Source organism: Miniopterus natalensis, chromosome 2 (assembly GCF_054644295.1).
Source record: "Miniopterus natalensis isolate mMinNat1 chromosome 2, mMinNat1.hap1, whole genome shotgun sequence".
NCBI classification, from domain to species: Eukaryota; Metazoa; Chordata; class Mammalia; order Chiroptera; family Miniopteridae; genus Miniopterus; species Miniopterus natalensis.
The window spans coordinates 107,764,859-107,787,701 of NC_142082.1; the positions used below are offsets into that span (position 1 = coordinate 107,764,859).

General features: G+C 36.8%; 1 protein-coding gene across 3 annotated transcripts; it reads left to right on the forward strand.

The window, feature by feature from the left end:
- Positions 1 to 187: 187 nt before the first annotated feature.
- On the forward strand, positions 188 to 22,757 carry RAD51AP1 (RAD51 associated protein 1). Of its 3 annotated transcripts, XM_016215275.2 has the most exons (9): positions 188 to 263; positions 2,405 to 2,454; positions 3,867 to 4,005; positions 6,576 to 6,679; positions 8,255 to 8,341; positions 8,866 to 9,015; positions 14,598 to 14,756; positions 18,571 to 18,720; positions 21,564 to 22,757. In XM_016215275.2, the coding sequence occupies exons 1-9, from the start codon at positions 247 to 249 to the stop codon at positions 21,695 to 21,697; spliced, it is 990 nt and encodes a 329-aa protein (XP_016070761.2). In that variant the 5' UTR covers positions 188 to 246; the 3' UTR covers positions 21,698 to 22,757. The 3 variants fall into 3 exon arrangements, with proteins under 3 accessions (XP_016070761.2, XP_087670613.1, XP_016070760.2); XM_016215274.2 differs by lacking the exon at positions 188 to 263 and having other exon boundaries at positions 2,175 to 2,454; XM_087814487.1 differs by lacking the exons at positions 188 to 263; positions 8,866 to 9,015 and having other exon boundaries at positions 2,161 to 2,454.
- Positions 22,758 to 22,843: the final 86 nt, after the last annotated feature.

The window sequence follows — 22,843 nt, forward strand, 5'->3', positions numbered from 1 at the left end:
AACTGTGCCGGCAAAGTACAGACCCGGCTCGGGTAGACCGGAAGCGGAAGAGCAAGGTCTTGGGAAGGGAGGGAGCGGACTCGGGCTTCTTAGGACGCATGCGCGTGCGTAAGGATGGCGGTACTCATTGGAGGACTGGTGGCAGGGGGCGGAGAGCTCCGGGGTCTGGATTTGGGCGGGAATTGAAGCCGCCTCGGCTACCAGCTACAGCTTGATAGCTGCAAATACCCAGCCTTGGAGAGAGCCATGGTGCGGCCTGTGCGGTGAGTAGTGGTTCGGGACATCCGGCGCAGATGGGGAGAAAGAGCCGGAAAGCGCTGTAGGCCCCTTCAGCTACACAAGACTGAGAGTAAAGGGCTCAATAGAACGGAGGGTAGCGGTGCTGGGGTGGGATGGACGGTTACTGGTAAACTCTCCAACCTCTCACTCATTCCTCAGACGTAGCCTCTCTTTTTTCCATCTCCTTGCTTCCCTTCGCAGCTGTCGACGTTTCTTTTACCCTCCCCATTCAAATAAGACCTTGTTGTAGCATGGAAGAGCACTTTGCATTTCACTGAGCTCCTGCTAGAGTGGTATTTCATTTGTTCATCACTATAGATCTTGATACAGCAGTTTAGGTACTCCTGTTTTATCGATTTAAACTAGGCATAAAGGCCAGTTTACCTGAGTCACAAAGCTAGTGAGTGGCAGGATAATACTCAAACCTATGTCACCTGGCTCCAGATCCTCCGTGCTTTCCACTATACTGTTTGAAACGATTCCTCTACTTAGCATTTGAGGCCTAGGGTCAGCCATTCATTAAGTAAAGTTATGGAATATATTTACTTCTATACATTATTGTAGTAGGTGCAGGTGGTTACATTGTAGTCAAGGGGTGAGTTTAGGGGGCCAACGATAAACATGGAACTGTGAGAGTGAGGAGGAAAGCTGTAGTTTAAATAGGGTACATAGGATGTGCCTCTCCGAGCTGAGGCATTAGTGACAAGAAGGAGATAGCCAATGGAAATCGGGCAGTCCAGGGAATAAGAGCCAAGGCCCTGAGCTTGACCATGTTTGAGGGACAGAAAGAAGGTCACTAAAGCTGTAGCATTAGCAAACAGTGGGAGAATTGTAGGGGATTAAGTCAGAGAAGTGGGTAGGGACCAGAGCAGGTAGGGCTTTGTAGGCTTTAGAAAGAGTTTGAATTTTATTCTAAGTGCAATCGAAAGTCATTAGAGAGTTTTAAATAGAGGGGAGAAATCTAATTTTGGTTTTATATAGTTGACTGGTGGAGAATGAATGGAAGACCCGGTAACCAGAAGGGGAGCGGGAAAACCAGTTAGGAAGCTATTATATCCTTGGGTACTGGTTTGGATTAGGGTGTTATCCGTGGACATAGAATGGAGTAGATGAATTTGGGATGTATGGAGGTACTGCTGACAGAACTTGCTGATGTAGTGGATGTGGAGGTAAGGGAAAATAGAATCATGGATGACTGTACAATATATTTGGCCTGAGCTACTGAAGGGTTGAGCTTTGCACTAACTGAGGTGGGGAAGACTAGGAAAGGAACAGGTTCAGGAGGTGGGGGGATCAAGAATTCTGTTTGAACATGTTAAGTTTAACACCCAAGTAGGGAAGACATAATCCCTTTGTTTGGAATAGCAGTTGTCAAAGTATGATTTGCAGACCCCTTCAGGTCCCTGACACCCTCTCAGGAGGTCCATGAGGTCAAAACTATTTTCAGTATAATCCTAAATCATTTGCTGTTTTTCATTGCTCTGTCGTTTGCACTGCAATGGTGGTCAAATGGCTGGTGCCTTAGCACAAATCAAGGCAATGGCACCAAACTGTAGGAGCAGTCATTGTGTTCTTTACTGCTATACATTCAGAGTAAAAAAAGGAAAGAAAAGAAAGAAAAGAGAAGAAAAGAAAAGAAAAGGCCAGTTTCACTTGAGTGTGCTTGATGAAGTAGTAAGAATTATATTATTATAGCTCAACCGTTGAACATACTATTTTTAAGTGTTGATTTTATTTTACTATTATTCAATTTCATAATTTCTAATGGGGTTTCTATATTCAGCTCTCAAATTCTTTAATTCCAAAGAGTAGGGGAGTAACAGGAGTACGCTTTATTTTAATATTCTGTATGAGGAAATTAGAAATAAGCACAGAAAATTTCTACAATTGTCTTCAGGAAAAACACTTGTGAGAGTGTTTGAGACATGAGCTGAACTAGTTTCTTTTTCATAGAAAACCATTTTTACTTAAAACAACAACTGACATTAGGTTATTCACACTTGGGAATTTGGCAGAAAGTGGAAATGAAAACTAGAATACTATTTCATTTAATTACTAGAGGAAGGAGGAAGGAAATTATTTTTTTCACATTTGTGTAAATGAAAAATTTCTGTGTTGGTTATAGGAATAAGAAACCAGTCAATTACTCACAGTCTGGGGACTCCGACAGCGATGGTACGTAGGGATTCTTTTTTTTTTGTTTTAAAGATCTGAAAATTTAATTCCTCAGAAATATATATGATATATATACATATAAATGTGTGTATATATGTGTATGTATATATATATGTATACATAATGTTGAACATATTACCCAATTGCATATGAGGTAGGTCTGGAAAAATAATTTTCTTAGCATTTGATATAATTATGCTGATAATTATGATGACAAGAATTACGCAGGTAAGTAATAAATGAGAGGACCAGGTAAAGTAGTTCTTTAGGTCAAACCACTTTAAGTCCACATTTCTCAAAGTGAGGTTTTGACTCCTTACTTTAGAGGAGAGACTGCTTTTTTTTTTTTTTTTTGAGACACAAGTGTGTTACAGAATATCATGGGAAAAACTGTACAATCAAATAAGACCTTGAAGAAAGGTTAGGCATAAGCTATATCCTATATGGTTATGTACTTACTTGTCTCTCCTATTAAGGGAACTTTGGTCAAAACATAGACACACACAACAATGTAGTGATAACCAGAAGGAAAGGGAGGTGGGGACTAGGTAGAGGTGGGCAAAGGGCCAGAAAATAGGGACAGAAAGAGACTTTGCTTGGGGTGATGGGCGCATGATGCAGTGTGCACATGATGTCTTATTGAGCTGTACACTTGAAATCTGTATAGTTTTGTGAACTAATGTCATCCCACTAAATTTAATTAATAAAAAAATAGTTTGAGAAATATGGGGTCAGATGACATTATACTTTGAAGCAGGTTTTATATTTCTCAGACCACCAGAGCTTTCTGTGAGTCAAATACTTAGTAACTCTGAGGTTTGAAGGAATCTGTTTTTTTGTCTTGGGTACAACCTTAAGTGGGTCTTAGACTTAGGAGAAAATAATATAGAATTTGTAAGCTTTTCATCACTGTCATCCATCTCACACCAAATATTTATAAATTGCCAGTTGTGTTCTAGACATTATAGGATAGTGGTGGGGGCAAGTCACAAGTTACTATATTCTTCTGTGAAGAAGCATATACATACAGCATGTATTTATAAATGCTATAGTTTATGATTAAGACTACATGTACCCTGAAGTGTACATACATGTGTCATGTGTGAGTTTAAAAGCTACAGCAGCAGTTTTATGTTGAGTGTCAACAGAGATACATCAGCTTTTTAGTGAATTGGCTTTTGATAGATTGATATTTTAATAATAAATTTCACTGAAACAAAATTAAACATGAGTGAGAATAAAGACAAACAATATACGAATATTTTTTAAATTGTGGAAATTGAATAATTTGCTTAACCGTATAATTTGAACATATACTGTAATGAATTTCAACTGCTAAGAAAATAATTTTATTTCTTACTTAGAAAAAGCAATTTTATATGTTCTTTTATTTTTGATTCACACATAAATAGATGATTTTGTTTCTGCGACTGCACCTTTAAAAAAGAAATCCAGAACAACACCAAACGAGTTAAAAGTAGAAAAACCAAAACCTAAATTGAAGAATCTCCAGAAAGAAGACATCCCATTACAAGAGAAAACTAAAAAAAGGTGAGAGGTAAGACATACAGTAAATATATGACATAATATGTTAATTGAAAAGAGAAACAGATTTGAACTCCCTTTAAATGAGAGCTCAAGCAGAGTCATAGGTATGATTTTGTTTAATACTTGTAGGAGAACAGGGTTGTACCATTAATCCCCTTCTGGCTTTCTGACTTAAAATAGAAATTCACAATCCTGGCTGGGTGGCTCAGTTGGTTGGAATATTGTCCTGTACACCAAAAGGTTGCAGATTCAATTCCCAATTCCCAGTCAGGGCACATACGTAGGTTGGGGGTTTGATCCTCTGTTGGGGCGCATATGGGAGGCAACCGATTGATGTTTCCCTCTCACATCGATGTTTCTCTCTCTGTCTCTCTCCTCTCCCCCAGTTTAAAAACCAGGCAAAAGGTTTGAGTAGACATTTCTCAAAAAAAAACCCAAATAAAACACAAATGGCCAATAAGCACATGAAAAGATGCTCAACATCCTTAGTCATCAGGGAAATGCAAATCAAAACTACAGTGAGATAACCCTTCATACCCACAAGGGTGGCCATAAGAAAAAGACCAACACAGCACGTGTTAAGGAGGGTGAAGAGGAATTAGAGCCCCCGTACGTTGTGCTGGGAATGTAAAATGGTGCGCCTGCACTGCAAGACAGAGGAGCAGTTCCTCAAAATGTTAAGCTCAGAGTTATTACATGGCCCATCCTAGGCACATACCCAAGAGAAATGAAAGCCTGTGCCCACACAAAAACCTGTACATTAATGTAGCAGCATTATTCAGAATAGTCCCAAAGTAGAAGCAATCCAAATGTCTATCAGCTGATGAAAGATAATGAGGTATATCCATACAGTGGAATACTATTTAGCAACAGCAACAAAAATGAAGCACTGATATATACACTACAGCATGGATGAACTTTGAAAACATTATGCTGATGGGAAGAAGCAAGGTACAAAAGGCCACATATTTTATGATTCCACTAATACAAAGTGTCCAGAATAGACAGGTCCATAAGAACAGAAAGTAGATCAGTGGTTGCCAGGTGCTGGGTATCAGTAATTGGGGAGTGAATACTAATGGATACAGGGTTTCTTTTGGGGGGGTGATAAAAAAGTTGTGATGGTTTCACAACTCTGTGACTATACTAAAAACTACTGAATTGTACACTTTAAAGGATGAATTTTTTGCTATGTGAATTATGTCTCAAAAAAATTGCTATTTTAAAAAAATAATAAATCCTTCAAGGTATATCTCAGTATTTCCTTCTTTATGCAACCTTTCCTGATCTGTTTTTTATTTCTCTTCCTCTTTCACACCATCGCACTTTTCACCACCTTGAATAGGAGACGTCATAATCTGCGTATGTGGGATAATTATAAGTATGTCTTATTTCCCTACCCTCCTCATTAATTGCAGACTCCTCGATTTTGCAGACCTCGATTTAATGGACAAAATTTCCGATCTGTATTTCATATGTGAAAATTAACACCCTGTTAAATTTAAAATGCTTTTAACCAAGATTTGCTTGTAATTAAATTAACAGGTTATTTTTTGTTATTAATTCAATGTTATTTTTAACAAATCTCAGCAAACAGGCCATATCTATAACTATAGTCTACATATTAAATCCAAGAGTCGCAGCTTGTAAATGATCTTTGGCGAATGATTAGCACGTGATCACACCACATCTCTCGTGATTGGTTCAGTTGTCGAGTGGGGTGACTTTCTGTAGCAGATTTAACGTATGTGGGCTGTTGTTTTGAGTGGGCTAAGCCACGCCCCAGCCGTGTGCATTTGTTTACTCACGGTGACTGGTGAATGCATGCATTTACTAAACCTATTCAGTATAAATTCAAAATTACAGTAATACTTAGAGAAAACTTTTCTGTGAGATTAAACTTTTCATACATACTTAATTTTAATTACACAAATGTGTCTACTTAAGTGAAAACAGGTAAACTAATTTGTTAATTTTTTAATGTACAAATTCAGAAAGCCTACTTTATTATGTAACGGACTTTTGGCTTTCATGGACAGCCTCTCACCCGAATTAGTCCGTTATATTGAGGTTTTACTGTACTTTTGTATCCTATCTAGTGTAGCACCTCATACACAGTAAGAACTTGGTGAAATATTTGTTAAAGCTTAGATTGGGAGGAATAAATGTAAACATTTTTAAAATATAAGACCTAGAATAGCTGTCTGAGCTGGTGTGGGTGAGTTCAAGGAAGATTTCTAAGTGGAAATGATGTTTGAGCCAAGTCTTTATTCTGGATTGAGCAGGTGCTTCCCACCTGGGTGGAACTGGTAGAAAGGACAGATAGTGAAAGGAAACAGTACATGCAACAGACATACTGCTCCTGTTTCAAACCTCCTACACTAGATATAACATGCCATTGTGACATTTTAGAAGTTACCCTTAAAGGTCAGTTATGATTGTGATTATTGTTTAAAAACATTTGTGTGAGGTTAACAATTCTTAAAATAATAATTCAGGAAAATCTCAAATTTTTCTGTTTAATTGAGATTGATAATTTTAAAAATTCATTATTATTTGTGTATCTACTCTAGAATGGCTTTAGATGACAAGCTCTACCAGAGAGACTTAGAAGTCGCGCTGGCATTATCAGCGAGGGAACTTCCAACAGTCATCATTGATGTGGAGGGGTCTCAAGGTAAAAGTAACTTTATTTTCTCTAAAATAAAGTAACCATATTTATCTCTGTAAATTTCTTATTGCTTTTGTAATCATTTCTTTGGATGAGTCTTTAGGGAAGAAAGAATAAAATGTTAATACCTTGAACTATAAATAGTACAATTTGCAGAGGGTATAATTGGATTCAATTGTTCATTTTGTTGCATACATCTCATACATACATACATACATACATACATACATACATACATCTCTACTTAACACCCAAAGTAAACTTGAGGACATGGACTATGAGCTCGCATGTTCAAATTACATCTTTGTATACAGTGAAAATTTCATTTTTTGATCAAATGAATTGATCTTTATAGTCCTCACAATCTACCTCTTTTCTCTCAAAATTCAAATTAGTTAAACATGACCTAATAATGGTAATTTTTATTATTTACAGAGGCTAAAGGTATTAACTTGGTTAGCCAGCTCAGTAGACTTAATGGATCTCTGGTTTCTGGATCTTTCTGGCAACTACAGCAGATGGCAGTGATGTTCTGGAGAGGCAGAAATCATTGCTGGAAAAGACATTCAAACTTCTAAAATGCTTTTTGGATTAAATTATTTTGGCTTAACTTCCTTTATGTTGAAGGATATTTTTAGCCTATTATTTTACATAGGGGTATAGATTTTTTTTTTTCAATATGTTTTTATTGATTTCAGAGAGAAGAAAGGAGAGGGGAAAGAGAGAGATAGAAACATCAATGATGGGAGAGTCATTGATGGAGCCCACAACCCGGACATGTGCCCTGACCGGGAATCGAACCCTGATCGCCTGGATCCTAGGTCGATGCTCAACCGCTGAGCCACGCCCGGCCGGGCAGGGGTTTAGATTTTTAAATCAGTATTGCCTATTTGAAAATAAATGAGATAGTATTTATTGATTAGGGGGCCTTTTAGTGTCCAGGAATCAAAGAAACTTAAAAAGTGAACTATCATATCTAAAATTGAGAAAGTAAAATTCGTCTCTCTCCTATAAGAGATTGTAGAATGTATAGCAGAATTTCCTTGGAAGTCCACTTCTTGTAGAACAGTATACTTTATAGCATGGGGATTTAACAGTACAAATGATCATTTTAAGGTTATTATAACTACTGAAGAGTATGCTAGTGAAAACGAATCTGCCTACACAGAAATAATAGTTAATATTTATTGACTATTTCCTATGTATTGGACACTACAGTAAACAATTTTCCCCTGTGATTGACATTTAATCCCACATGGTAACCCCATTTAATCCCCATACTATTTTTATCTCCATATTATAAATGAGGAAATTGAGTCTTAGAAAGAATAAGCAACTTTCCCATGGTCATATAGCCAGTTTAAGTGGTAGAGCCTGGCTTTGGACTTAAGTCTGATTAACTCTGATTTCAGAGCCCAAACTCCTAACACTATGCTAGCCTCTCCAAGTAAAGTGCTAGTTTGAGTTTGGATCATTTATATGTATCTGGATACTGTTACATTTAGCACTAATCTTCCTACTTCTAGACATTGATTGATTAAGGTACATCTGTTTTTTCTTACCTCTCTTCCTTATATTTAGGCAGTGAAAAACGTGGCAATAGTGAAACAGAAACAACTGATAAGCCTCCCCGTATTTCTAATTGCAGTGTAGCCAGTGATTATTTAGGTAAGTTTTTTATAGTGATAATAATATTTACCTACTACAACAATGCTATTTTTCTAACTTGTATTTAAATTCCTGAAACTGTAGCTAGAACCAAGGTCTTTAATTTTGTCAAAGTTCTCTTCATCTCTTGTCTTTGTTTCTTTCTGTTTTGGTTTTCCTCTGTTTTACTGTAGACCCAATTTCTTCCCTGGTGAAGGGTCAGGAGTACCTACCCCATGGCTCCTAATCAACAGCAGTTGACCACTGAAGAAAAGGGCTGTTATCTTCCCAGCTCCAGTTTGAAAATTCTTGGGGAAAGACTCTCTCATTTTGGGTCTTGGACTTATTCTTAAACCAGACTCTGTTGCCAGGAGACAGATGTGTCATGATTGGCCCAGATTGGGCTCTGTGGTGTATTACTAGAAGCAGAGGAAGGATGAAGCTGGGCAAATAAAAACAGCAGATGTAGTAGGAGTCTACTCTCAGTTCTTTAAATATTGCCTGTCACAGAATATTTTCCATTGATTTTTATGCCTGCTCTGGAGATTTGGACAAGATTACTGAGGAAGATGATTTTCATGGTGCTCAAAGGAGGAGAAAAGCAGCATCTAAAGCTGAGGTACAGCAGAGGAAGATTCTTTTGGAGGGCAGTGATGGCGACAGTGCTAGTGACCCTGAACCAGATTTTGCAGCTGGTAAGGTACATCCTACCTCAAAATTAATTCCATGGAAATCCAGTAAAATGTTCTCACAGACCGTTAATGTATGCAAAGTGCTATACCAAATCCAAACTTGAGGAACACACAGGACAGTTGAATTCATTCAGTTATGGCATTTGGGGGAAAAGCTTTATCTGGAGGTGACCTGTAGCCATGCCTTAAAAAATGAGTAGCATTTAGGCAGACTAAAGGGGTAGATAGCATTTCTGACTGATAGGTATAAGCAATGGGACAGACAAGTGCACGTACAAGAGTTCAGTGAGGCCTGCAGGGAAGAGTGTTGTAGAAGAGGCTCAAGGGGCAGGCAGGCACTAAATCACGGAGCATCTCAGATCCATTCTAAAAATTGTAGACTTTTTTTCTGTAGTTAGTAGAAATTCATGAAATATTTTGGATAGAAGTGATATGAAATCTCTATTTTACTACAACAGTCATTTTCAGACTCATTCAGAAATTAGGGCAAACGGGAAGCATAGTGACCTTGACAGTACATTTGACATATTAATTAAAAATGAAAATAATTCCATAAATGTATGCCAAATCAGATGCTATTGTTTGATAGATTTTAACATGCTATCAACAAACAATAACAGATTTGTTAATCAACATTCCACAAATATTTGAGTACCTATTATGTGCACTATATTGTAGATATTAAGGATACCACAGTGCAAAAAACAGTTCCCTTAAGGAGCTTAAATTTGAGTGAGGGGACATGGACAGTAATCAAATATGGTAAGTTCTCCCTTAAAGCGAAATGACCATAGGCTAGCTGATATAAACGAGAGGTAAGTTTCCTGCAGCATCTCAACGTTATAACGAAACGACATTGAACAAAATGACATTATTCGAGGACCTGCTGTATATAATGTGTCAAGTGCCATCATAGAAGAGCAAGCAAGAAGAGGAAAGCAGGGTAGAGCCCAGAAATCTGCCTTTTTAACCAATTCCCGCCCCTCCACATGACAGGTGATCCCAGGGCAGGTAGTCTATGGATCTTACTTTGAGAAACACTAATAGAAGCAGAGCACCAAAAAGAAAATACCCTTAAGAAGCATAGCAGAGCATGAACTAAATACTTCCCAACTTAAGATTACTTAATACAAAAAACCCCCACTGTAATCAAAATATCTCCTTGGTTCTAAAGTTTCAGTGTCTTTTCCAGGGATCATAATTGTAACACCCCCAGAAGGTAATTACCATTATTTGATGCATACCTATCAGAAAAAAGAGTAAACAATTCTGAATTGCAAGACTACTTAGCACACTAACAAAATTAATTTAATAAAAGATCAAAACATTTGCTATGTATGTGGAAGTGAAATCACTTGCTTTGCTTGTTGAGTTTTTGAATTTGTGGGTTATGTTTCTAGTGGATGATAGATATTTAAAAAGAGGACCATTGTGTTACTTGCATTCCAACTTCAGATAACCTCTCTTGAACCATTTTATAATAGTAAATTTTTATGGAAATCCTGATTTGGATAGTAACTTTAAAATTGCCCCTCTACTCTTCAAAGTAAATAGTTAAGGACTTGAATAGACATTTTTTGAAAGATGATACACAAATGGCCAAAAAGCATATGAAGAGAGGCTCAGTGTCACCAATCAGTAGGGAAATACAAATCAAAACCACAACAAGATTTCACTTCACAACTCATTAGGATGTTAAAAAACAGAAAACAACAAATGTTGGTGAGGATGTGGAGAAATTAGAATCCTTGTGCGCTGTTGGTGGGAATGTAAAATGAAGCAACCACTGTGGAGGACAGTATGGCAGTTACTAAAAATTAAAAAACAGAACTACCATATGATCTAGCGTTTCTACTTCTGGGTATATATCTGAAAGATTGAAAGGAGGGTCTCAGATACTTGCACAGTCATAGCAGCATTATCAACAAAAGCCCAAATATCCACTGACAATGAACACATAAACAAAATGTGGTATATACATAAAATGGAATATTATTCAACCTTGAAAAGGAAGGACATCCTGTCACATGCTATACCTTCAATGAACTTTGAGGAATTATGTTAAGTGAAATAAGCCAATCACAAAATAGAAATACTGTGATTCCACTTATATGAGGTATCTAAAATTTCAAATTCATAGAAATGTAGTAGAATGGTGGTTAGCAGAGATGGGTGGAGGGGGAATGGGAAGTTGTTTAATGGGTACCGAATCTGTTTTGCAAGATGTAAAAGTTCTAGAGGGCTGTTGCGCAAAAATGTGAATATATGTACTTAACATTGCTGATCTGTATGCTTAAAAATGGTTAAATTAATAAATTTTATGTTATGGGGTTTTTACCACAATTTAATTTTTTAAAGGAAATAATCAGTTAAAAAAAAGTAAATAACTTGGTTCGGGGTTTTCTTACTCAATTCTGTGTAAACAAATGTTTTTTAAATGAAATATGAATCATGCTTTTGAGAGAAAAAAATTTTTTCTTTTGAGTTCAATATAGTTTAACAGTGATTTAGGATATAGGAAATATGAAAAGTAGAAAAGAAAACATTTGTTGAAATATGAGTGCTTCTGAAATTATGCTGGATATGAGGATTACAAAAAATATTTCTAACTGAAAATTATTCTTCCTTAGACAGATTCAAGACCTGTAGCTGTTTGGGGAAAATGTGGTTGTCAAATGGTGATTTTACTGTGAATTCTGATAATAAGGGTTATAACCGTAACTAGGACAGTAATCACAATGGCAAGCCGTTGTGGTAAAAATGATTTGTTGATTAATGGAATGTTTGAGTTATTGGATGTTAGACTGGTTAAGACTTTGGGAGAAAATGCTGCTAGTGGTTCATGTAGTAATAGACACTTAATAATTCTTGAGTTCTGTTTTGCAGGATGCAAAAGTTCTGATCTTCTTGCGTCACTTGTAGACTAAAATGACTGCTTCTCCTCTAGATCTTTGAGAGTTGATTCCCCCCCTCCCCCGTTTCATTTTTATGGTTTCCACTACACTACAAGTATGGCTCTTCTCCCTGAGAAGCAGCCCTTCAACCCTTACAGGGAGCTAACTCGTTAGCTGAGGGGTGCTAACTGCCATCTAGCCTGTGCTGTGGATATACAAGCTTCAAGCAAAACTTTTTCATTGCCTAACTTTCAGACTCCTCCGCTGTCCCCCAACCCAAGAATGCAAAAAAGCCTTACACTGTTTTACAAAGCTCCTAATCTACTCCAGCCAAGACTGCTTTACCTTAAATTGAAATACAAACATATTCCTCCTTGCTTAGTATACTTTAAGTTGCAATACAGTTTATTTTTATTCACTCTAAGCCCAGAATGACTAACAACTCTCCAAACCCCTCAGAGTTGGTATTTATTATACTTAAGTATGCAACTGGTATCATTTCAGACAACCTGAAGGGGCTATTTTTGAGGCACGGCTCTTTTCTTTAGGTGACATGTCAGAGTTTTCCTCTTGTATTGGCTCACCCTAGATGAGAAGAGAAAGGGGTCATCTGTGACCTTCAGCTGGAAAAGAAAAGTGAAAATTGGAGCAAACATAAGACTTTTCTTAAGGACATCTAGTGATTCCCAGAATCCATAGCCTTGGTGTTTGGGCCTTCCAGATTTTCTAATCCTGTATGCTAATGACTTGGGATTCTGGGAGCTCCATCTTCCCACCTCCAAATTATTTCACTGCTTTCTCAGTTGACTGAGGAAGATCGGTTGATAAGCTTGGTCAGTAGAGAAACTCAGCTCCTACTGTTTGTCCTCAAGCCAACAAAAGAACACATGCAATACCAGAACTGTTGGATACATAGGAAGCTTTGTCTTGCTAGATTTTATATTCTAAACTTTTGGAGAAATTTTTCCACTACTTGCCGTCCCCTGAATCTAGATTCTCTTGAGACTCCAGAAATAATTACTTGATTTTGCAAGGTACTATTTATAATAGCCTTTATGTCATCTGCTGGCCTTATATGGCTAATTCTATATAGCACAGTAATCATTATGTGAATATGTGGGTTGATCACTCCTATCTTTTTAAAAAATTATATTTGTGTGGAAAGAATGATAGTATAAGGAAATTGTAATTTGAAGATCATAATGACCGTCATTAATTTAGCGAAGTTCATCAATGGAAGGCTGACAAGGATCTTTACTGTGGAGAATTCAGGCTGGCCTCAACTGAACCAACAAAGAGCAGGACAACCACACATTATGTGCTGTCTCATATGGTATAATACGAAGTACAGAGCATCACCTATGAAGTGTATTCTTACCAAATAATAATAATAATAAGGTGAGCTCGATTCTAATTGAGTCCTGAGAAAATTCCAGCTCACAGAAAATGCAAGAATAAATTAAACGATGCCAGGAGGGGAAAACAGACACATCTAGAATGTGGGACATTATATAGGACAACTGACTTGGTTACTTCAACAAGTCAAAGACATGGGGGAAAAAGGAAGGAGATATTGCTCTATATTAAAAGTGATTAATATGAGCTGGATAGAAGATGATACCAAGAAACTCCTATTAACATTGTTAGATATGATAATGGCATTGTTTTTTAGAGATGCATTCTGAAGTACATAGGAGTGTAATGATACAGTGCCTCAGATTTAATAAACCCAAGAAGGAACAAGAAGAGAAAGGAAAAGGGAGATAGATGAAACAAATGCACCCAAATATTGAGGATTATTGATGTTTGTTATCTACTGTTGTGTATATTTGAAATTTTCATATATATTTTTATTTCGTAACATAAAATATATTTCATATAGATAGGTAGGTAGATACTATGTACGGTGGGCAGAGCAAGGGTTATCCCTGAGAGGTGAGATTTCCTTGTGTGGTCTACATCTTCTTCAGTAAGTGTGTACTGCTTGACCACCAGGTCTTCTCCATGCTTTTTCCCAGAGTAGCTGTGCCTACTTAGCATTTCATCACTGGCTTATATCATCCCATGCAGTACAGAAAAGTTTGGGAAATTAGAGGCGTGTCCCAAATGAAATCACATAGCATTATCTGTTAAGATTGTTATGGTATGTTAGTCTCCTCAATTCCCAATGTGTTTCTGTTCTAGAATGTTCAAGTTTATGTGATTAAGGGAAGGTATACTGTTATTAATACCATCAAGGTTATCATTCTGAAAGAGTAGCCAATGTTATACCCTACTATTCTTTTCAAAAGTTATTGAGTTAAACTGGTAAAATCGGAAGTAAAGATTACTAATGGGAAATTATAATGATAATAGTTATAGCAAACAGTGCTGTTTTGCTTGCTGTATGCCAGATGTTATTGCACATGCTTTACCTATATTAACTCTTTTAGTCCACGCAGCAACCCTGTGATGTAGGTTTTATGATTATTTCCCACTTTATGTACATAGGAAACAGGCACACAACATGTAGGTGGAGGGGCCAGGATTCAAACCCAGGCAGCCATGCTCTCCGTAACTGCAGTGTTTCACGCAGGAAAAGACTTAGCACAAAGGTACACAATAATCTGGTGCAAAAGCTGTAGATAAAGTTAAGGCCATAGAAGCCTCACTTTTTGTAACAAAGATGAAACATGTAATCTTTTGTTTTAGGTGAAGATTCTGAGGACGATTCTGATTTCAGTGAGAGTGAAGATAATGATGAAGACTTCACTATGAGAAAAAGTAAAGAAAGAAAGAAAAAAGAAGTGAAGGTTAAATCCCCAGTTGAAAAGAAAGAGAAGAAACCTAAATCCAAATGTAATGTATTAGGTAAGCTTAGTTCAAAACACTTAAACTTATAAAGAAAATGTATTTGGTTTATTTAATGAGTTTTTCTTATTTTTCCCTTTGTTCTCCTTAAAAGTTTTTAGGTGTTTATTTCCAGTTAAAATACCTAGAAGAAAGCAGGGAGGGGTGGGAAAGGGAGAACAGCAGACAAGTACTGAGCTCCACTCCTACCTAGCACATCCAATGTATTACCTCCCTTTAGCACTGACTGCCACCCTCTGAGATGTTATCACCTGCATTTTGCAGTGAGAAAACTGAGACTCAGAGAGGTTAAATAATTTGTTGGAATTCTTACAACTAATAAGTGAGGGGCTAGGGTTTGCGCCCAGGTTTGTCCATTCAGGCCCTAATCCACTGGACCATATTTTCTCCAGGCAATTAAACAGGCAACTTTGCATGATTCTGACTTCTTGCTTTCATGCTTGATTAATCTTTGATTGAGAACCTTTTGCCTTTTAGGGCCTTTTTGTTTTTTTCCATTTGAAACTATTTTTACAATAAAACTTTTGCATTTTGTGACAATTTCAACATGTAACATATCTTTTGTAAAAGAAGTGAGGATATTTTTAATTCATAATATATGACATAAAATTATAACATAATTTTCAATTACTTGATACATATTTTGATGTCTTATTTGCTTACTACAAAAGCTTTTTTTTAAAAAATATATCTTTATTGATTTCAAAGAGAGGAAGGGAGAAGGAGAGAGAGAGAGAAACATCAACAATGAGAGAGTCGTCATTGATGAGAGAGTTGTCATTGATTGGCTGCCTCCTGCAGGCCCCCGACTGGGGATGGAGCCCGCAACCTGGGCATGTGCCCTGACTGGGAATCGAATCATGATTTCCTGGATCCTAGGTCGAAGCTCAATTGCTGAGCCACGCCCGGCCGGGCTACAAAAGCTTTTTAAAGCTAAAATTTCCTTTATCCAGACTCCATTTCTTAATGGTGGGAGTTGCTTTTACCTTAAATAGCATGGTGTTGAGTACTTGCTAAGAAATAAGGATTAAATACTGATTTAGTCATGTTCCTCTCTCCATTGTATTCTGAGTTAATGAGGTTTAAATTATTATTATTTTTAATTGACAGATTGATCTGGTTTCAAGAAATTACATTTCAAATATAGGGGCTTTTAGAGATAAAGCTGTGTATTAGTTTCTAATTGCTGCTATAAAAAATTACCACAAATTTAGTGGCTTAAAAATACCACAATGTATTATTTTACAACTCCGCAGATCACAAGTTGAAAATGGTTCTCACTGGGCTAAAATCAAGTTTTCAGCAGAACCATGTTCCTTTATGGAGGCTCTAGTGGGGAGACTCCATGTCTGTCTTTTCCAGCTTCTTGAGGCCACCTGCGTTCTTTGACTAGATGCCCACTGCCATCCTCAGAGCCAGCAATGGCAGGGACTTGCTCACATCACTTCGATCTCACTCTCACTCCCCTGCTTCTCACTTTCACTTATAAGGACCCTTGTGAGAACATTGGGCTCTGCCAGATAATTAAAAATAATCTCCCCACTTTAAGATCCTTAACAGCATCTGCTAAGTCCCTTTGCTATGTAAGGTAACATATGCACGTGGTATGGGAATTAGGATACAGACATTTTCAAAATGCCATTATCTTCCCTACCACAAACTGATATGAAAAGTCATTAACACCCTGGCTAGTGTGACTTGGTTAGAGCGTCGACCCACGCACCAAAGGGTCTCGGGTTTGAATCTCAGCCAAGGGCACATACCTGGGTTGCAGGTTAGATCCCAGGCCCTGTTGGGGCGTGTTCAGGAGTCAACCAATAGATGTGTCTCTCACATTGATGTTTCTCTCTCTCCTTCTCTCTCTCTCTCTCTTCCTTCCTCCTCCCCTTCTCTCCCTCCCTCCTACCCCTCTTCCACTCTCTCTAAAAAAATCAGTGGAAAAAATATCCTCACGTGAGGATTACAAAAAAGAAAAAGTCATTAACAATATGAATATATTTTATATTTTCTTTAGATGTTTGTACTTTCTTCAAAAAATACACTAAAAACTAAAACTAAAATTTTAGTTTCCAAGTTGGACTTCACCATATAAAGTCTTCTATATACCTTGGAGCAAGTTGCTTCACAAGGAATTTTAATATATGATATTAGAAGTATAATTTAACTCCTAAGTAATGGGATTAAGAATTAGAAGAGATGGGTCATATTTCTAGTTCCACCAGTAATGCATCGAGTAGCCTTTGAGAGCCTTTCATCTGGCACATGTAATTTTTTCCTTGGGGGAGCAGGTTTCTAGATCTGTGCTGTCCAGTGTGCTAGCTACTAACCTCTTGTAGCTATTTTACAATTAAGTTAATTAAAATTAAATAAATTGAAAGGTCGGTTCTTTGGTTTTGCTAACCACATTTCAAGTGCTCAATAACAATATGTGCCTAGTGGCTATTGAATTGGGACATTTCCATCATCGCACAAAAGCTTCTGTTGAACAGTGCTGATTGAGGGAGTGTGTTAACATTAAGAAGACTATATAGTGAAAATTTTCATATTCATACACATTTAGATATCCCTGAGGTATCTCAAAGCTAGCATTATCTGAAAGCAAATTTATATTCCCCCTGTCTTCCTCCCTTCATCTCCCCCCCCTCCAAAAAAAAACAAACCCAAACTTACCCCCCTTCCAGTGTTTATTCCCTGGGTTAATGGCACCATCAAGCAGTGCCCATGACAGGGACTTGCAAGTCATGATGATTTCATCTCTATCACCACCTCCCCCTGTCTAATTACTAAAAGATATCTAATCTGCTGTTTTACCCCTCCATTCTCCCCCTTAGTTCAGGCCCTTATCACCTCTCACGTGGATTACCATAAGAGCCTTCTCAGTGGTACATTGCCATACACTTCCATCAGAAAGATGTTTTCAAAGTGCAAGTACTCCTGAGAAAAATTAATGCTTGACTCCTTCACTTATTATGCAAAGCTCCCCATCAGTGACCTGCACCCTGTCTACATCGCTCACCTTTCCAACCCTTGCCGTCTGACTCCAGCCATACTGAACCAGTAGCTGGTCCTGGAACTCGCTGCATCCTCCAGCTTTGCTCTTACTCCCTCTGCCTGAAAAACTTCCTCTAACTCATCTTTACCTTCCAGCTTTGATTTGCCTCCAGTTAACCTCACTCACCTCCCTGTGACTTCTAAACCTATGCAGATATACACATGGAGTGTAGGTTCCCTCCTACGGGCACATCTCTGGAGTCTGTCGTATCTCTTATCACACTGCATTACATGCATCTCTTTATTTTGCTGCCCTTTCTACTAGAGTCCAGTGCCTGGACCATAGAAATTCCTTGGGAGCAGGATCTATGAGTTACACTCTTTGTAACCTTAGAGCCAAATATATTTTCTCACTGACACACACTGATGAGACACTGTTGTGCAGTGTTTAGGAGTATGAACTTCAGAGTCAGACCTGGTTCCTAATCCTGTTTATAACACTTACCAGTGATCAAACGTCACGCAATTTGCTTAGCCTCTCTGTTTCCCTTGCCGACATTGGGGATAGTAATGTCTGTATCAGAGTTGCTTTAAGGATTAAAGATATGTTTATTATATGCTTACTACACTGCTTATCATATAAATTCTCATAAAAGATGACTATTCTTAGACTCTCGCTAAATGTTTATGGATTAATAAGTGTTTTTCAAAATGATACTGCCTTTTTAATTTTTCTAAGATTATATAACTAAAATTTTTACACATACATGCTAGACTTAATCTTCCTCTGTAACAAACTATCTTGTGTGTATTTCCAAATAAGCGACTTCAGTAGGTTCTGCTCCAGCTGCCGTCAAATCAGAATCTCAGCCCTCACCAAAAAAGGTTTCTCTTTCTTCAGAGGCCACCAGGAAACCATTACAAATACGCAGTCCTTCGGCTGAAAGCAAGAGGGCTAAGTGGGTCCCACCAGGTAAGATATATTTATTGATTAAGGGCAGGGGCTTGGAAAATTTCCACTGGTAAATTGTTTTCCTAGTTGTAATGTTATACATATTATTACATTTTCTTCAAAACCAAGGTTTTGCATTTATTCATCATTTTATCATTCCCTCATATTGAGCATCTAGATTGTTTATTAGTAAGGTTGCAATAAGCACAAACATCCCTATTTTAGAAGTCTGTGGGCACATCCTGATTATTTTCTTAGGAGAAATTTCTAGTAGGAGAATTACAGTGTCAAAGAGTATTAACTTTTAAGATTACTGATTTGTGTTTTTGGCAACAAATCTGTTTGCTCAAGACCTGCTGACTTCCACAGTCTGACTGAAGAAGCATCAGGGCCCATACATGGGAATTCCTGCATTTAACAAATGCCCTAGCAAACTCGACCTCCAGCCCGTATGAACTTGACCTCTTTTTGTTTTCTTTTGTTCCACAACCGAGTGTCACTGATGCTTCAAGAATTTTTGACTTTCACTCTTCTTGGCATTACTGAAACCCTAATGCAGCCCTATTCATTTTATACCCAAACTATTGGTGGCTTCCTAACTAGTTCTGTCTCCACTTTCCCTTGTCCAACCACATGAATCTTCTATTCCAGTGAAATTGATACATTTTTGCCTCTTAAACATGGTGTTTATATTCTTCTGTCAGCCTCTCTTTATCCAGTTTTCTCTTTCTATTTCTAGTATGTCTTCTTCATTTGTCCCCTCTCCTCTGAGTCATTCCAAGTCTACTCAGGTTTACTTTACTTCTTTTCAGTAACATTTCTTAATTGGTCTACAGTGGTCACTCTCCTAGTCATAACTAGGTATTAATACACATTTAGGCCTGAGACATGATTATTTATTTCCTGAGTCTTCATTTCATCATCTGAAATATTAGGCCCTGTATAATCTTTAAAGTCTCTTCTGATTAAAAGAGTCTAAGGTTTTAATGAGGACTTAAAAGTTTTTTAGAGAAGGAAAGCTGGAAGATTAGTTCCTGAACTAATCATGCCATGTCTGGCACAGACTGACAGAAATTAGGGGGAAAGGGAGGGGCAGAGAATAACCAAAGAACTTCCATGCATATATGCAAAACCCATGCACTCGAATAGTATAGTGTGGCGAAGGCCTGGGGGGTGGGGCAGTGGGGAAACGGGAGACATCTATAATACTCTCACCGCTAAAGATTTACAAATTAATAAATAAAATTTAAAAAATGATGCCATGTCATTTAAAGGATAATCCTTAGTATAGTTCTCCTGAGAATAGTGATTCCAGAACAAAAGGAATTTAAAAGAAATTTTATAATGACTAGAAATTTAAAGTAGCACAATCAAAAAGATAGGAGATAATGGAATGATATGGAATGGATGGGAAAAGAGTTAATAGCGTAAAGCACAAAGTGCTTGTAGAGTCATTGTGTGAAAGGGTAGGGCAAGCAATGGGAGGTAACTGGGCCCGGGTCATAAACTTCAGTGAGTAGGGATTGTTGGAGTTGAGAGCTCACGCCCCTTTGGAAGGAAGCAACTGTTGCTCAGCTCCATCTAGTTGTTTATGTGCAGGATTATGGGCCTGTTATTTCCAGATCTGAATTTTTCAAGACAAGCCAGAAATCTAGATTTTAATGTGAAATTTACTAGTTTTTAAAATGACATTTTCTTTACACTATGTGGACCAAACAATATATCTGAGAGCTAGATATGACCCTCAGGTTGCCAGTTAGTTACTGTTTTATTCAAATATGAGAAGACCGTCAAGATCCCAATGGGAAAATGAACCAAGAACATGAATATACTAATGTTCCCAAGAAATACAACTAGAAATGAATATGAAAAGAGTTTCAGTCTCACTGGTAATTAGGACATGTAAGTTAAAATAATAAAATATTATTTTATACCTCTAAAACTGGAAAATAATAAAACAATATAATCTAGGGCACTCTGGGTTATGGGGTAGCAAGTATAATGATTTACTATAAATTTATAATCCTTTATAGGTAGGACAGCTTGACAGGAGCCATAAAAATAAGCCTGTCCTTTTGCCTAGAAACTAGTCTTAGGAATTTATTCCTTGAAAAGAATTCAAAAGAAGAAAAAGTAATAAGTGGTCAGATTTTTATAACTTTATATAAAAATGGTAAGAAATGAAACAGTTTGAAAGTTTGTTAAAAGAATTTGATATATGGCCAATACATGCAATTGAGAATGATAAATCAGATGGTTAGAAACATGGAAATGTTTATAAATCTTTACCTGAAAACACACACACTTGTACTTCTTATGACTACAATCATGATCAACTATGAACATTTATGTGGATAAATTTTGAAATTTAATGCTTGATGGAAATAATTGCTACGTTAGAGTGGTAGCATAAATGAAGATAGTATAAATAAGTAAAAAAAAACAGTATTTGTCATGCTTAAAGTGATTTAGTATTTGAAAAAATAGATTCTTTCAAAGGAGTACTTGTAAAAATTGCAGGATTTTAAAAAAATGCATTAGATTTTTCTACTACTTTAGAAATGATTGCATTCATTTTTTATGCCTCTACAACCAATGTTATTTGCTCTTGATTTATCTATTTCATTTTTTACACTTGGTTTTGGTATCATGACCTTGCCTTCTGGGGATGTTTGAAAATAGGCGACACTGTATTTTTTTCTGCTCTTTAGTACTCTCCATTATTTTGATCTTGTTTATAACTTGCTAGAACTTGTATAGCAGAATAATGCTTAACTACATTTTTTGCTTCTTTTGTTTTATAAATTCATTTTTGTTAGGAGATTTCTAACATTATGAGCATCAGGTGATATGTTTTCTTTCAGCGGTGTCCGGGAGTAGCAGCACCAACAGCCCACCGGCAGGAATGTCTGTTAAGTCTCCAAATCAGAGTCTCCGCCTTGGCTTGTCCAGATTAGCACGAGTTAAACCTCTGCATCCAAATGCCGCTAGTAGCTGAGTGTGGTAGTGAAGAAATGTTTGTTTAAGAGAATCCGTTTAACAAGTGTGTTTATATTGTAATATAAATGAATCCTTTAATGTCATATAAATTATCTGCCAATTTTGTGATTATGTTCTCTGAAAAGCTATTCAAGACTTCAGTAAGAGGTTTGTTTATAAGAATTATCTTGTATGTCATTTCCTTCTAAAGAGCATATTCTATATCCTTATATATAATAAGTCATTGCCATTAAGTGGTTGTCTATTTGACATGGAGGAAGTCCACATTACATGCTGTTTTTTTCTAGTAACATGAGGTTTCTTTCTAGCTTTGACTAGTTTATGGCACCTTAACTTTGTTCAGAGTTTATCTGGCAAAAGAAAACATTCCCATTTTTTTTAGGGGACATTTCTGGAATATGTTACTTAAGCTACATTGTCAGTTTTATTGCCAAGCTGTTTATTATTTTAGCCAAATATTTTTATAGTAAGAATTCAGAATGAATTTACACATTAAAATAGGTCTATAATATGGCATATGTCTCCTACTTAGAAATAGATGGTTATTGTAGAACAAATAGAATTTCATGACATGTTATGAAGTCCTCATTGCCAAAACCTTTAATAAACTTGAAAAGTTTTGATATGCTCTTTTCCTTTATTTCATTGCATCCATCTGTCTCTACTGTCTGCATTTCATGACAAAATGAATGCTTAGCCAAAATCATTAGCCTTTTGTTGTAAATATAAAGGGAGAGCTGTTAAAAGTAATCACTTTAGGTTAAGTCAGTGCTTTCAGGGGTGCCTGTCGAGTACCCAGTTGTCCCTATTATGATATTAGATAATGTAGCTTTTCAGGAAACTTAGATCTGAATTTGTGAATAAAAATAGTAATAGATATTTTATATTTATGGTGAGAATTTCAACCAACTCCTCATCACTTTTTGATAAAAATTCTTCAAATTACATTAACCATTAAAAAATATATAATACATAGCTCAATTCTTGGTTTATGGAAACATCTATGTTAATGTGAAAATAATTTAGAATTATGATTAAAATGAGCATTTTCTTATTGCTATTGTCCATTTTTTATTATCTAGTGTACATTTTTATACTGTCATATACCACCTCACCTACCCCAGGCCACCCCCCCCCCCTTTTT